This window comes from Salvelinus namaycush, chromosome 29 (assembly GCF_016432855.1).
Source record: "Salvelinus namaycush isolate Seneca chromosome 29, SaNama_1.0, whole genome shotgun sequence".
NCBI classification, from domain to species: domain Eukaryota; kingdom Metazoa; phylum Chordata; class Actinopteri; order Salmoniformes; family Salmonidae; genus Salvelinus; species Salvelinus namaycush.
Window position 1 is genome coordinate 18,880,842 of NC_052335.1, and position 16,584 is coordinate 18,897,425.

General features: G+C 43.3%; 1 protein-coding gene across 1 annotated transcript in view; it reads right to left on the reverse strand.

Moving 5' to 3' along the window:
* Nucleotides 1-2,151: 2,151 nt before the first annotated feature.
* The window catches only part of adgrg6 (adhesion G protein-coupled receptor G6), a 42,314-nt gene continuing 27,881 nt past the window's right edge, over nucleotides 2,152-16,584 (reverse strand). The window contains exons 8-24 of the mRNA XM_038968081.1: nucleotides 14,923-14,961; nucleotides 14,598-14,704; nucleotides 14,181-14,292; nucleotides 13,824-13,912; nucleotides 13,322-13,523; nucleotides 12,926-13,091; nucleotides 11,792-11,938; nucleotides 11,352-11,468; nucleotides 9,064-9,109; nucleotides 8,864-8,970; nucleotides 8,608-8,735; nucleotides 8,171-8,439; nucleotides 7,894-7,996; nucleotides 7,382-7,665; nucleotides 6,979-7,080; nucleotides 6,381-6,536; nucleotides 2,152-2,333 (exon numbers count right to left, since the gene is read on the reverse strand). Coding sequence (XP_038824009.1) covers nucleotides 2,152-2,333; nucleotides 6,381-6,536; nucleotides 6,979-7,080; nucleotides 7,382-7,665; nucleotides 7,894-7,996; nucleotides 8,171-8,439; nucleotides 8,608-8,735; nucleotides 8,864-8,970; nucleotides 9,064-9,109; nucleotides 11,352-11,468; nucleotides 11,792-11,938; nucleotides 12,926-13,091; nucleotides 13,322-13,523; nucleotides 13,824-13,912; nucleotides 14,181-14,292; nucleotides 14,598-14,704; nucleotides 14,923-14,961 — 2,356 coding nt within the window. The remainder of the gene's footprint in view (nucleotides 2,334-6,380; nucleotides 6,537-6,978; nucleotides 7,081-7,381; nucleotides 7,666-7,893; nucleotides 7,997-8,170; nucleotides 8,440-8,607; nucleotides 8,736-8,863; nucleotides 8,971-9,063; nucleotides 9,110-11,351; nucleotides 11,469-11,791; nucleotides 11,939-12,925; nucleotides 13,092-13,321; nucleotides 13,524-13,823; nucleotides 13,913-14,180; nucleotides 14,293-14,597; nucleotides 14,705-14,922; nucleotides 14,962-16,584) is intronic.

Consider the following 16,584-nt stretch of genomic DNA (forward strand, 5'->3'; position numbering starts at 1 on the left):
TATATTATTGTCAGGAGTTGTGGAAAGAAAAACAAACAACAGGGTCTGGAAAATGTTTTGGAATACAGCCCGATCATCTAAGGTACAGTGCTGGTTTGGATGTAGCCATAGTGATTTTCTATTTCTGTATCCCGATTAAATTAATAGAGACATGTACAAATGAATCAGAAACAAATCATGTCTGGATTCCCTCTGCATTGATAGAGCTAGATAAGATATAACCTAGAGGATCATTTGGAATATTTTATGCAAATATCTATAAAGATGATGGCAGCGCAGTCATGATCTAATTCATAGTAAAGCTGAGAACTCCATCGCATTAGTTCAAACCACTTTATACTCCCTCCCCACACATTCTTGAATTGAAGACCCCAAATATGCTCAACACGAGATAACTTTTCCAAGCAATGTTTCTATCATAACAAATTCAGCCCGAGGGAATTTGTTAGCGATGTTTCAATTATTTTCTTGATGCTGGAAAATAACAATTGAGAGCTCTGACTGCTTCCAAAATATAACTGTCCCTGTTTGCCTGCCCAGGTCAAGATCAATGCTTTGTTTTGCCGCCAAGCTGCATCTCTCCAAATCGATCTATCTATCCGAGGGCATAGTCCTGATCCACTGGCATTGGGGATTCAAGATGAACAACAAATGTAAAAATCTCCATAGAAATAAATATAAAGATACAGTAAAACAACAAGATTGTTCCATCGCTTCACAAACACAAAACAATAGCTCACACAGTAACATTTAACACAATGCAATATATTCAGTTCCCCTATTGGTGGGAAAAGAAGACGAAGTGAAGTAAAGCAACAATGAGGAGAAGATTAACATTTAGCTGCTTACAAATGTTGGCATTAACTTGGATGAACAAATAATGTCAGTGTTTGTAGTCCCTTTTCAATCAGTACTGTACTATACGTTGTGCTGTGAGTTGCTCTATTGGGAAATGATTCAATGTGGAATGTTTATGAAACTATGAGCTGGATCCAATCCGTATTGCAGAAGATAAACGGTATAGCGCAAGTAAAATGTAAAGGAAATTTCCGATTGTGCCAACATATGCTGTGTTACCATGAACGCCGTCTCCGTGAATGCCGAAACATTGCCTTGAAATTTCATTCGAGCTATAGCACAGATCTTCCGCGATACGGATTGAATCTAGGCCTACCTTACCATATCCAGGTTTAATGGCTGGGGTTTGGTAACCTCTATCCGTAGAACAGTCAGAGAAATTACACTTGACACACAGACCACCCACAGAGATTGTCCTAAATCAAAGTTACCAAAATGAAGTAGAAATTAATGGACCAATTCTATACATTCCTTTCTGCATTTGTTATTCAGTAGTAGAGCATCTGAAGCTTAATGTTTAAAAAATATACATGACAAATCATTTCATCATAGTGTTGATGATGATGTTGATAGGCTGACCAAGATAAAGTAAGCACTTTATGCAAAACATCCTCATGTAAGGCACTGTAAAGGAGCATAATATTGCTTTCCAGCAAAAAAGCACACACAAGATTCACAAATAGACGACTACAAATTAGAACTACACCTAAACCTGTTCCATTTTCAACACACATTGACAATGCTACAGCTTTTAAAAACTCCATCATGTTAGTCTTTGGGTTTGAAATATAGGGCTATGCCTGAACATTTAGTCCAGATTTGATGTTTTTCCTTCATTGCTGCCCATACTGGAGTTCTACAGACTGCATAATGAGAATGGAACAGCTAAAATTGAGGATATTTCTGTACAGGAAAGGTGACCCTGCTGAGAACCCTAGGCATGTGCAACACCAACTGAGAAGCAACTATACGGGGGCATATTAGATATACCATCAATATTTACACATCACATAGCCAGTTGAAGATTAGCATCACAGTATGTACATTGCAAACTCCATTCTCTGCTTCTCCCGTTTCTTTTCTATAGAACTATACATTTCCCCATTTCTCTTTTCAGTACTGACTGGACCAGCTGATTGAGTCAAATATGATACAGTATACACATATTCATACTACTAGCTACCGTCCTGCTGCTCTGGAGGCTATAACCCTGGGGTGACATTGTGGACTGGGGAGATCACCAAGGGTTAGGGGCTAGCAGCAACAGGAGGAGGAAGAGAAGTGCTGGGTGGTCTAGAACTTGGTGCTGTGGCTGAAGCTGTCCGACATGATAATGTTCTTGTAGAAGTTGTCGGAGCGCACCGAGCAGTAACCTTTGACCTTGTCAATGACCTGATGCACGGGGATGATGGAGGAGGAGGCCTCACCCTCTGAGGAGACAGTTTTAGCATTGGTCTGGTTGGAGAAACCTTTACCTGTTCAATATTAAGGAGAGACAAGGTCATGGTTCAGAAAGAACACAATGATCTTGTGCAGTGCACATTTTTGTTTTTTTCTTAAACTCACAATGACACAAAACTAATGGCTCCAGACAATTGAAAAATAAGCAAAGTAAAAAACACATCACTAAGCACATACACAAAGTAGATATAAATCTATATATGATTGTAGGTTGAATATATGGCACTCATTTTAAACAATTCTAATGCATAGGCTTTGCCAAGATGATTTGCCTGTGTTTTCTGTGTAAAAACAGCTTGTTTCTTAATTTTGAAAAATGTTTGAGGTTTAGGTTTATGTCTAGTTACTGTTTAAATTGAGTCCCAATATTTTCTGAGCAACAGTTCACATGCATCTGTGCATTCTTGTGGAAATCATTCCTATACACGCATGCACATTCAAACAACCTTCAAATTCTACCACGACGGACAACTATGCATAACTCTGTGTATCTTGCCAAAATGTTTGAACCGTTTTCATCTGTTTTTGTCTTATTCTTGTTTTGTTTGCCAAGTGATAAAATATTTTGGTTGGTCTTTTCCATTTGATAATGTCAAGGCAAAAACATCCATCAAAACTCAATTATTTGAGTGGGTCAACTCAGGAATAACACAGGCTTTGCAATGCAAAGACTTTGGCATCTTCAGTGACAGAACTTCTGGCTGCCTCCTCACCCGACTCTCAACTCACCATGTATGGGAAAAAGCGTGACTAACAATTTTGACTTATCGAGAGTAGAAACATACAGTGCATTCGGAAAGTATTCAGACCCTTTGACTTTTTCCACATTTTGTTACATTACAGCCTTATTCTAAAATTGATTAAATCGTTTCCCCCCCTCATTAATCTACACAAAATACCAGGTTTTTAGATTTTTAGCAAATGTATAAAATAAACTGAAATATCACATTAGCATAAGTATTCAGACCCTTTACTCAGTACTTTGTTGAAGCACCTTTGGCAGCGATTACAGCCTCGAGTCTTCTTGGGTATGATGCTACAAGCTTGGCACATCTCTATTTCGGGAGTTTCTCCCATTCTTCTCTGCAGATCCTCTCAAGCTCTGTCAGGTTGGATGGGGAGTGTGGCTACACAGCTTTTTTCAGGTCTCTCCAGAGATGTTCGATCGGGTTCAAGTCCGGGCTCTGGCTGGGCTACTCAAGGACATTCAGAGACTTGTCCCGAAGCAACTCCTGCGTTGTGTTGGCTGTGTGGTTAGGGTCGTTGTCCTGTTGGAAGGTGAACCTTCGCCCCAGTCTGAGATCCTGAGCGCTCTGGAGCAGGTTTTCATCAAGGATCTCTCTGTACTTTGCTCCGTCCATCTTTCCCTCGATCCTGACTAGTTCCCAGTCCATGCCACTGAAAAACATCCCCACAGCATGATGCTGCTACCACCATGATTCACTGTAGGGATGATGCCAGGTTTCCTCCAGATGTGTGGAAAAGGGGAAGGGGTCTTAATACTTTCTGAATGCACTGTACGACTATATATGTCTGCTTTCAGTTCGAGAGACAAACAGCTATAATCACTATCACATATTATTGGCATTCAGGCCAAAGTGTTCAATATTGGTTTCAGAGAATCTTGTTTCTCATGGTCTGAGAGTCCTTACGTGTCTTTTGGAAAAATCCAAGCGGGCAGTCATGTGCCTTTTACTGGAGTAGTGGCTTCTGTCTGGCCACTCTACCATAAAGGCCTGATTGGTGGAGTGCTGCAGAGATGGTTGTCCTTCTGGGAAACTCTCCCATCTCCACAGAGGAACTCTGGAGCTCTGTCAGAGTGACCATCAGGTTCTTGGTCACCTCCCTAACCAAGGCCCTTCTCCCCTGATTGCTCAGTTTGGCAGGGCGGCCAGCTCTAGGAAGTCTTGCTGGTTCCAAACTTCTTTCAATTAAGAATGATGGAGCATTCTTGGGGACCTTCAATTCTGCAGAAATGTTTTGCTACCCTTCCCCAGATCTGTGCCTTGACACAATCCTGTCTCTGAGCTCTATGGACAATTCCTTCGACCTCATGGCTTGGGTTTAGCTCTGACATGCACTGTCAACTGTAGGACCTTATATAGACAGGTGTGAGCCTTTCCAAATCATGTCCAATCAATTGAATTTACCACAGGTGGACTCCAAGTTGTAGAACGATCAATGGATACAGGATGCACCTGAGCTCAATTTCGAGTCCCATAATAAAGGGTCTGAATACTTATGTAAGTAAGGTATTTCTGTTTTTAATAGATTTGCAAAAATTTAAAAAAAAAATCTTCCGCTTTGTCATTATGGGGTATTGTGTGTAGATTAATGAGGACATTTTTTTATTTAATACAATTTAGAATAAGGCTGTAACATAACAGCCTTATTGACGTTGTCAGACTAAATTAGTCCATTAGCTGGGGGATGCCATTAATCGTTGGATCAGTCCAATATGAGAACATCATATGACAATTACAGATGATCTCACTAAGGCACACATCTGGAAGCAATAGGAGAACACACTGCACGCCTAACATGAATGCTCATTGATTTTCTCTTGAAGCCGTGGCCTACCTCAGCGAGGCAAATAATAGTGAGAGAATCTACGCATGTGGATGCTAACAAATGATCTTTTACATTATCTGAGATCTCTTTGAAATGAAGACCCTAATGATAAGAACATGTTGTAACACGTTGTTGCATGTCTTGATGTCTATACTGTACCTTCATCATTTCCATATGTACTATAATAGTGATGGTCCCTCACTGGATATTCTATAGTGCCTGAGTACATTGGGTACATACCAGATTTTAAACATGCGCTAAATATTGAAGGTCACGACAAAAATCCTCAGGTAGCCAAGGTACTTCACCATCGAATCATCACAAGGTCTGTGTATAAGCAGGTAATAACGCACAAACATCATGCTTGAATTGTGCATTTGGTTGTACAGTGCGTGACGGTGATCTTCATTCCATTCCGTGGGTCAGGGATGCACACACACACACACACACACACACACACACACACACACACACACACACACACACACACACACACACACACACACACACACACACACACACACACACACACATCTACAATTTCCCATGTGACAGTGGAATGCTACAAATGCAAGCTGTGTGTTTACTGTGGTATCATTGCTCTAGCAGAACACAGAGGCATCCTAGGGGAGCAGAATTAGTGTGGTATGAGAGAGAGACATCCAGAACCGCTGAGAAGGCAAAGGAGCTCACCTGCCAAACTCTCTCATTGGTCAAATCAGTCAAATGTAACTACATCTGTATTTATATAGAACCAAATTAAACATCAATGTTGTTATAGCATGTTATGTCTGATTAAAATCTTGAGATGTTTTACAATGACTTTAGAGAGAACAATGGCAGAATAGAGCTCCTTGTGTTACAGAGTCTTCATGTCACCATTCAATCTGGATTCAATCTAACTATCAAAGGTAGCGTTTTGTATCGAAACCAAATGCACACATGCCAATTTTTGTTAAATCCAAGATGTCACACAAGATTTATATTTCAAACTATTAAATGCTGCATTGTTCTGTTAGACACACCAGTGTTAAGGATAAGTGCAACCAACAGCTGTTAGGTTGAATCCAGGCCTTCATGTTCTAAAGGTGAAAGGCCATTAACACAACATTACATCACACTGCAAGAAAGCATGGAGTCAGGCTGGCTTTGATGCAGTTCAGTTTACCTCAGGAGGTTCTCCTTTGTGCTATTGGTGGGCTACATCTACATACCACAAACATAAATACATACAGGAGATCAGCCACTATGTAGCCCAGGAATTACAAATTGTAAACAGAAAAGCAAGAAAATAAATGTTTCACACAGTCCAGCTAATAAAAATAGAGGAAAAAGGAAAAGTGTCCAGAGTTAAGTAAAGTATCCTTCTTTTCATAACTACAAAATGTAAACTTTTGTATAAATTAAATGTGAGTCAATGAAAAAGACCAACTGAAAGTAGACAAACGGCTGTGTGTGACTCAATATTAGACCCTCCCATAGTGTCTTACCTGCATTCCTGCTGCGCTTTGCAAAGGGGTTTAGAGTTGCTTTGGCCTTGGAAGTCCAGTTTGCTGTACTGGAGCCAAAAGAGCTGGAGGACAGGGACTTCCTCACGGTGTCTGAGCTGGCCTTTTTGGTGTTGTTAGTGGCTGTCTTGCTCCAGTCTGCCATTCAACAAGACACATTTCACAAATGCTTATTTGGGAAAAAATCATATAAAGAGTGAAGTGACTTTTTATTAGGGCAGGGTTTTATGGAGTTTCTGTGTATTTGATTGCCTATAAATCTAAGACTTCTCAGGTTTTATAACCACTGTTCTTTGTTACTTTGGAAATCTGGAGTCTAACTAGCTGCACAGGACTATCACAGGACTTTCATTTCAATAGGAATTCTATTAACATTGGACAATATTAAATCAAATATTATTATCTTATCATCTTTATCACATCTGACCTTTATTAGCAATATACAAGTACAGTAATTTCCCTCCTCTCATCTAAAGCCTGATATGATGGTAGTATGATAACAGTTCTGAATATCAGGCCAGATATTCTTCTTGAGAGTAAGAAGAGTCTATTTCTTGTCTGTTTCCTGTCAGATCTTTACCTGAGTTGTCTGACAGGCGGAATCTGCCAAAACACAAGTATCTCCTCCACTGTTTCTGGACATTCTCCTTCAGTGCACAGTGGAATATGAAGATGAATAAACCTGTTGGTCAGAGAAGGACAATAAAGGAAAAAGCTGTTAAATAACAACGAAGATGACAGAGATGACAAACAAAAGAGAGTTTGCGTTGGTTCGGCTTTCAACTACCAGATGTTGTACTAAGGAGCCCTCTGGTGGAACAAATAGTACATGACATGACAGTGAAGAAACTACTTATAATTCTTAACATATAATACAATACAGACCTGCTTTGTAAAATATTTATTTAAAAAATACACACACAAAAATACACTACTGTGTATTATCTTTAGGGTGCACAGCGCACCATAGGGAGGCCCTGTACCCTGCAGTGAGTTGAAGATGGAGAAGAGGTACATGAAGGCCAGGTTGACGGGTCCCCAGGCGAAGAAGGCGAAACCCCAGGTCATGCCCAGGAGGAAGGTGAGACTGATGACGCTCCTCAGGTTCCTCAGCATCTCCTCACGCAGCGTGTGGTTGCTACGCTTCCCGTTACGACCGCAGATCTGGATCATAACCACGATGAACATGGCCACGTTCAGGAGGAAGAGGACAGAGAAGTAGCCCACACACGTCACATAGAACACAACCTGGCTCCGGATCCAACAGCTGGAAGGAGGGGAGGGGGGGGATTAGTAATATTGGATGCAATAGGTTAACTGAAATGTTGTAGCTGGAAGGCTGGATCTATATAACATACTGTATACATACATTAGTCCTGGTCCTATGACTGCCATATGGGAAAACATTCACTTGGATTACTCAACTCTAAGACTCCATCTACATACCTTATGTTATGTTTTCTATCCTATCTCTTGAACTTGATGCAGGACTTACAATTCAGAAGATCCTTGTCCAGTCTCCCCCTTTCCATACTGTATTTTCCCATAGGAGTTTTTGTCAAAAGCTACCACTATGGCCACTATCGCAGCAGGCAGACCTGGAAGTGAGACATGGTTATAACAATTCAGGTACACCACGATCCAAACAAATTTGAAAATGCAGTGTATAGCATAAATATTTCATGCTACCATGCATTTCAATAGGAAGTAAGAATATGACACATACAGCATACTGTATAACAATTAGTTAATCCAACTTTAGTGACACTTACCCCAGCCGACGATGCAGAACTTGAGGATGTACCTCCGGATGTAGGTGTTGAAGACTTTGACCAGGGCGATGTACATGTGGATGGACTCGAGGCCCATCCAGGTGAAGGATGTGAGCAGGAAGAAGTGGAGGAAGACGGCCACGGCTACACACAGGCCCTCCACATCGAAGGAAGCCAGCCAGCCATCCAATAGGAACACCATGTTGAGGAACAGCAGCGACGTGCTCAGGTTCATCAGGATCTTAGAGGGGTAGTCACGACGTAACTTCCTGTACAAGACATACACTGAATAAGACTGTGACGACTACAGTTCTGGTTGTCTTTCTTATAATATCATGGCCAATGACTAGGACCAAGAGTCCAGGTGACATAGATTCAGAGGACTAGTTATAGGAGTATTTCCTAGTCACATGTAATATGGATGGAAACACACTCACTCAAAGGCAATATAAGTCAGAAGCGTTGCAGCAGAAAAGATGGCCGATATGCCACATCCGATGTAGGTGATGAAAGTGAGAATCTTGGTGTTTTTCTCATCAATCTGTACAGCGGATCCAGAGATATCCTTCACAGAGAAGACAAAAAATATTAGACACACTAGCCCATTTTATAGAAGGAAACACTACTGTTATAAATTATTCAGAGTTACATTTACATGAGGGAAGAGCCTCTAAACAGGTTATTTAGTCTTACCATTAGGATGCCAAAGTGTGTGAGATGATCACAAAGGCAGATAGTCTTGTTTCTATTGGACATGGGACTAACCCTGCAGCCTTTACTGTTCCAGCCACCTGTACCATCTTGTGGAAACAAAGATACAGTATGATCTATAATTGTATTTGGAGACATATCTTTTCTTTAAAATAAAATCAAAATGATTTGTTCAGACTTACTCTTCATGGTGAAATCCCAGAACATGCAGGTTGGCTCTGGTTTTGTCTGAAAGACACCGACACACTTAATCACCGTCTGACTACAGGCAGACGTTCCAGGTGGCAATTTGTATTGTACTACTACTTTAACTGAGGAAGTACCATCAGGAATCAAATATCATCAACTGGGTTGTAACAGAAAAAACATGTTTTACCTATGTGGAATGAGTTTATTATCAAAATAAGAGGAGAAAAAAATAAGGGAGGGAGAAAACAAAGAAAACAGAGGAGGAACAGGGCATACAGAGAGGAGAGGAGAGGAGAGGAGAGGAGAGGAGAGGAGAGGAGAGGAGAGGAGAGGAGAGGAGAGGAGAGGAGAGGAGAGGTGAGGAGAGGAGAGGTGAGGAGAGATGAGGTGAGGAGAGATGAGGTGAGGAGAGAAGAGATGAGGAGAGGTGAGGAGAGGTGAGGAGAGGTGAGGAGAGATGAGGAGAGATGAGGAGAGGAGAGGAGAGGTGAGGAGAGATGAGGAGAGATGAGGAGAGGAGAGGTGAGGTGAGGAGAGGAGAGGTGAGGAGAGGTGAGGAGAGATGAGGAGAGGTGAGGAGAGATGAGGAGAGATGAGGAGAGATGAGGAGAGGTGAGGAGAGGTGAGGTGAGGAGAGGTGAGGAGAGGTGAGGTGAGGAGAGGTGAGGATAGGAGAGGTGAGGATAGGAGAGGTGAGGATAGGAGAGGTGAGGAGAGGTGAGGTGAGGAGAGGTGAGGAGAGGTGAGGAGAGGTGAGGAGAGGTGAGGTGAGGAGAGGTGAGGATAGGAGAGGTGAGGAGAGGTGAGGTGAGGAGAGGTGAGGTGAGGTGAGGAGAGGTGAGGAGAGGTGAGGAGAGGTGAGGAGAGATGAGGAGAAGTGAGGAGAGGTGAGGAGAGGAGAGGAGAGGTGAGGAGAGGTGAGGAGAGGTGAGGAGAGATGAGGAGAGGAGAGGAGAGGTGAGGAGAGGTCATCGCTGCTGTTCCTGAACTCTACTCTCCTCACCTCACCTCTCCTCACCTCTCTCCTCCTGAGGAGAGGTGAAGAGAGCAGAGGAGAGGTGAGGAGAGTAGAGGTGAGGAGAGTAGAGGTGAGGAGATTAGAGGAGAGGGGAGGAGAGGAGAGTAGAGGAGAGGAGAGTAGAGTGGAGGAAAGTGGAGGAGAGGAGAGTAGAGGAGAGTAGAGGAGAGGAGAGGAGAGGAGAGGAGAGGAGAGGAGAGGAGAGGAGAGGAGAGGAGAGGAGAGGAGAGGAGAGGTGAGGAGAGATGAGGTGAGGAGAGATGAGGTGAGTAGAGAAGAGATGAGGAGAGGTGAGGAGAGGTGAGGAGAGGTGAGGAGAGATGAGGAGAGATGAGGAGAGGAGAGGAGAGATGAGGAGAGATGAGGAGAGATGAGGAGAGGAGAGGTGAGGTGAGGAGAGGAGAGGTGAGGAGAGGTGAGGAGAGATGAGGAGAGGTGAGGAGAGATGAGGAGAGATGAGGAGAGATGAGGAGAGGTGAGGAGAGGAGAGGTGAGGTGAGGTGAGGTGAGGTGAGGTGAGGAGAGGTGAGGAGAGGAGAGGAGAGGAGAGGAGAGGAGAGGAGAGGAGAGGTGAGGTGAGGTGAGGAGAGGTGAGGTGAGGAGAGGTGAGGATAGGAGAGGTGAGGAGAGGTGAGGTGAGGAGAGGTGAGGAGAGGTGAGGAGAGGTGAGGTGAGGAGAGGTGAGGATAGGAGAGCTGAGGAGAGGTGAGGTGAGGTGAGGAGAGGTGAGGAGAGGTGAGGAGAGGTGAGGAGAGATGAGGAGAGATGAGGAGAAGTGAGGAGAGGTGAGGAGAGGAGAGGAGAGGAGAGGTGAGGAGAGGTGAGGAGAGGTCGTCGCTGCTGTTCCTCAACTCTACTCTCCTCACCTCACCTCTCCTCACCTCTCTCCTCCTGAGGAGAGGTGAAGAGAGCAGAGGAGAGGTGAGGAGAGTAGAGGTGAGGAGAGTAGAGGTGAGGAGATTAGAGGTGAGGTGAGGAGAGGAGAGTCGAGGTGAGGAGAGTAGAGGTGAGGAGAGTAGAGGTGAGGAGAGGTGAGCAGAGGAGAGGCGAGGAGAGTAGAGGAGAGGTGAGGAGAGCAGAGGAGAGGAGAGGAGAGCAGAGGAGAGGAGAGGTGAGGTGAGGAGAGCAGAGGAGAGGAGAGGAGAGGAGAGGAGAGGTGAGGTGAGGAGAGCAGAGGAGAGGAGAGTAGAGGAGAGGAGAGTAGAGGTGAGGAGAGCAGAGGAGAGGAGAGGAGAGCAGAGGTGAGGAGAGCGGGTAGACTACCTGGTAGTTCAGGTGTACTATCTCGATCTCTACTGGATCCTGCAGGTTACTGATGGAGTAATTGCCCACACTGCTGGCCACAACATAGCTGTTAAGAGATAGCCCGTCCTGTTCATCCTGAGAATGATCAAAGAAAAGTTACATTTTGAAATATAAAAACATGCCACTGAAAACTGTAAATTCACAAACCAGGCATACGAATCACCATGCATTAGTAGGAAGCAACAAAATAAATTACAACACACTGTACAGACACACCAAATTTGTTGAATTCCATCAAAAAGAGCTATAAACCTGGTCATGTTACTCATAACTATAGATTTACATACCAGACACATGAGTCACCATCCATGAAAAGGATGTGTGCGAAGAGAAAACATACTGTTATTTGCTGAAAGGACACTAAATCAGATACATTCCATCTAAAAAGACGTATAAACCTGGAATAGTCCTGTTTTCCGGAAGAACATGAAGTTAATCCTGGAGACAGCAGCAATCTCAGCATTGGTCAGGGTCAGGTTGTTGAGCAGTGTAGCTGGCAGTGTGACCTGAGCCAGGGGGTTCAGCTGATCCGACTTAAAGGCAACCTGGTGGGAGAGAAGCTAGTTAGACCATTGGCTTTACAATAGACAATCCTATGTGACAGTATTTGATTTGCCAATGTAGACAGGTGCCTTCTGACTAATATGCTGATTATATAACGAGTCCCCTGCTGTACCATCTGGAGGTCCTTTCCAAACCTCTGGCGTCCCCGTGCCCTGACATGCCACCACACGTGCCTTGTCACATCATTTACATGATCCACAACATGTGGTGGAGTATGATTAAAGTGTGCCCTTTCTGCTGGCACAGCACTGGCACAACACCAGCACAGCATTAGCATAGTATTGACACAGCATAAGGCAAAGGCATAGGGTAAAACACGTGAACCAAAGTGACAACACAGGAAATCAAGAGAGAGAGGGAAGGCTGTGGTGAACTCGGCTGGTAAGTCAGTTGAATCATATTTGCTTAACTCTATGATCCTTGCATTATTCTGAATGACAGGACTCCATGTGCAGCACAAGGTTATGAATGTACAGAAAATACTGTTAATGACTTAAACAAATATACATCCTCCCATTTATGTTACATGGACTCAACAGGTCTGATGGGTTGTGAGTCACCTTTAACACTGAATGAGAGTTTCCACAGGAAGGCTTTCCTGGAAGCCCCGGCTGACTGGTTGACTGGCTGACTGGTGGACTGGCTGACTGGTTGACTGCCTGACTGGCTCACACACACAGTAGGAGTAGTGGTGGGGCATAACAACCCCTATTTACTCTCAGGGCACATTGACTGTGAATGAAACAACAACCGGCAGGTATGGATGTTATGAGCTTTGTGCACAGCAGAGCAAGGAGTCCCCGTATATATAGTAGGAATAAAATATCATCAACTGGGTGGTAACAGAAAAAACATTTTGTACCTATGTGGAATGAGTTTATTATCAAAATACAGTACAGTGCAGCAGATAATACTGATGTCTCTATAACTCTTGTGTATAACACTGACCCTAACTGTTTAGTGAGTACCTGGAGGTCTGTGGTGTTGGGGTGTATGAAGGCACTGAAGGAGGTCCCATTGAACTTGCTGTAGTTGAGGGCTGAAATTCCCAGAGCCAGATTTTTCGAGGTTATGTTTACTGTAGGCCCATCAAACTCTATCTTCTGAACCAGCTCATCCACCGTCTTCAATGTGCTACACATAGATAGAGAGACATTTAGGGGTTATCACAAAAATGGACTTTCACTAGTGTATCACAGTACTTTGGTACAAAGAGACCACACAGACCCCATACAGTAGATCTACCTGCGAGATATAGTCATCACTCATGTATGTATCCCTCCCAGCATGCTGGACACACAGTAAGAGGTGGGTTCTGAGGAGAGGAAAGACAATCGCAATGGGAGCAGAGAGGAGTATCTTACCACTCCGAGGCTGCAGTCAGGGCTGACACAGAGCTGGTCATCACGTTAGAGAGGATGCTAACTACGGTTTTGGCCAGAGGGGTGTTGATCTTGGCCACTTTCACCAGCTCATTAACCTTTCTCGCCACCTTGAACACCTCGTCTGTGGAGAGCTCGTTGTTGGTGATGTCATCAAGCTGGACGGCGACTTCGGCAGCATTCTCTGTTCGGAGACAGTTAGAAGGGAGACGGATAAACAACTAGAGAGCTCTCCTTGGGCTGTCAATAGACACGTATTATCAGTTGTCTGATGACTGCACCATGTCTGCCATGGTGAGGGCGTTTACACACGTTTTATCTCTAAAATTGGATCTCAGTGGGCATCTCTGTCCCTCTATGTCTCTAAGAGCAGCGTGTTGAGATCAAATACATCTCAAGTTTTCATTCGGGCAGCCGCTTGGATTTCATCTGCTGTGGAGTCATTAAAGTGATTTGAGAGAGCGTGAAGATGTCTGTGGCCTACCTGCTGACACTTTGATGGTACCGATATCAATGCAATTCCTGAGGTCTGGGGCGCCCCAAAACGCTGTGTAATTCAGGGGGCTGATCACACTGGGGATAAACAAACACAGAATGCAATCTGGTATTTTGAGGAAAGATAATTTACCCCAACAAATGAATGCATTCATTGTCAGAATATCAGTAAATTCAAGTTCTTAGATCTTTTTAAAGCAGACTGATATCCCATTGACATCCCATTGATATCCCACTGATATCCCTGGGAATGGTTGATTTAATATTCCTGGAAATGAAAATGAACTTGCTAATTGTTTGTATAAAGATAGGACATCATTTGATACAGTGAATGTGTCAGTCTCACCATGTTCTGGATGCGGTCTGGTCTTTGTTGGGGAAACAGGGGATGTACTGAGTGACCGTCGGTCTGCTCTCTGGCCAGATGTAATGGAGGGGAGTTTCCCTCGTGCAGTTCTCTGAATGACAGAGAAAAGCATGCAGCAGAACATTTTTAACACTGCACACCAGCAATATACTAAGATCCAATGACTACAATAAGACGTTCAGAAACCTTCGAGGCATTCACATTTCAAACCTAATCTAATTAGGAGGCGCTTTAAAGTCGGTGTGACCGTGCGCTGTGAAATTGGGTTCTTTCTCTGGGCTGTGTGAGGGTCATGTTTTTGTGATCTTGGCGAGGATCGGTGCCCCAGTCACTTCCTGCAGTAAGAAGGGAGGCATTGAAGTGATTTAAACGGGTCTGGGTGAGATCATGTCCTACCGACAGACTGCACGGCGACGCTTCTGCCCAACCTGGTGAAGATGGCAGCTTCTACCAGGGTCACGTTGGTGGTGGTCTTGTAGACCAGCAGGGCCTGGCAGGTGTATCTGGAGGGGGGAGAAGGAAGAGGAGGACGGGTGGGGAAGAATGAAGAGGGAAGAAGAGTAGCAGGATACTTAATTCACATGAAAAGGCAGACCTAGTGAATTACCATTCTTCTTTTAGGATTAGGGTTGTAAGGGCACAGAGTTTTCCCGAGTCACGTGATGTGGTCAGGAACAACTCCCTACCTACTACAGTATGCCATATTAAATATTGTCTTTACCTTTTACTCTCCAGCTGTAAGTCACTGCTAGGCTGGACACTGGGAACAAGATAAAAAGGAAATGGAGGGTGATCATCATTATTGACCTGTAATACAGCTCTAAAGAACAATACATAGAATGGACATGGAGCTGCATTTTATGATGGTACAAAGATCTAATTGCTTACCTGACATTAGCGACATAGACCATGTGTGTCCAGTTTTGGAACGTTTGATTGAGCTGTAAATGAACATGTAAAACAGTGAAGTTCTCACTTAGCCATCTTAAGATGAATGCACTAATTGTAATGCACTAACTCTGGATAAGAGCGTCTGCTAAATGTAAATGTAATTCATTCATCAAAGACTCACAGTATTCTATTAATGATTTGATACAAGATGAATTGAACATGACCAGATGCCTTACCCATTGTGCAACAGTTTTCTCAACATCAGACTCTCTTACTTCGGCCTCTTTGTCATTGACAAGAAAGGAGATCCTGTAGAAAAGACCCTCTGCAATTGAAAAGAAAACACATCAATCTATATTTGACGCAGTTCATTTACAACTCGCAATGGAACACGTGTCTGCGCTGCATAGCAGGAGTGCAAGGGTTGAGACACAATTGAGTTAAGTAAAATCCAATTTCATATGACAAATGATGTTGACAAGCTGCTCCTCCACAGAATAAAACATGTGGGGGGGTTTTCATAAGGAAGAGGCTAAATTAAAATACTCTGTTATCATCCTAGATGACAGTAATCAAAATAGAACTAATAGATATAGTGTACATGCCATTATATGACTGATCTGTATTCAGTGCCCAAATTATTGATTGTAAATTAGAGCATGTACTGTGTAGTACATCACTCTGTTTGACCATGTTGGTGATCTGCTGCTATGCCTCACAGCCATCACAAGATGGCTCCCAAGCCTCTTCTGTTGTTACTGCTGATCTAAGTACAGTACAATGCTGTTTCTAATCCATATCAAAACTTTTCTTAGGAGACTCCAGTAATTAGAGATTCGGTAGGTAGGTCACGTCAGAAAGTTCTGAAGTATCCAAAAGATATATATATTTATCTTTGTTGATCAAGAGTGTTCTTTTTTTCATCGATTTACTATCGTAGAGCAATAACAGATTACATTTAGAGGAGCAGTTATTTGCTCTAAAATCAAATGATAACAGTATTGGAAGTCTCCCAAAAAACATGTATGATTTAAAAACTTGAAATCACAAGATGAGAGCTGGGCCCCATCAGCAGAGAAGAGGCCATTCTAGAGTTCAGTGATTGGTCACCTACAGTACACTCCAATGTTAATGTTCTACGGCCCGTCCAAAATCACAACACAACCTCAATCATCAACCTCCTCCAATAGGACGCCTGATTTTCACCAGTTTTCCTCTGTCAACCTCATCCCACCACTACTACAGTAGCATTCAAAGCAGCGATACATTTTTTTTAATTTAATTTTCAGCTTTATTTAACCAGGTAGGCCAGTTGAGAACAAGTTGTCATTTACAACTGTGACCTGGCCAAGATAAAGCAAAGCAGTGCGACAAAAACAACAACACAGATTTACACATGGGATAAACAAACGTACAGCCAATAACACAATAGAAAAATCTGTGTACAGTGTGTGCAAAATGAAGTAAGGAGGTAAGGCAATAAATAGGCCAA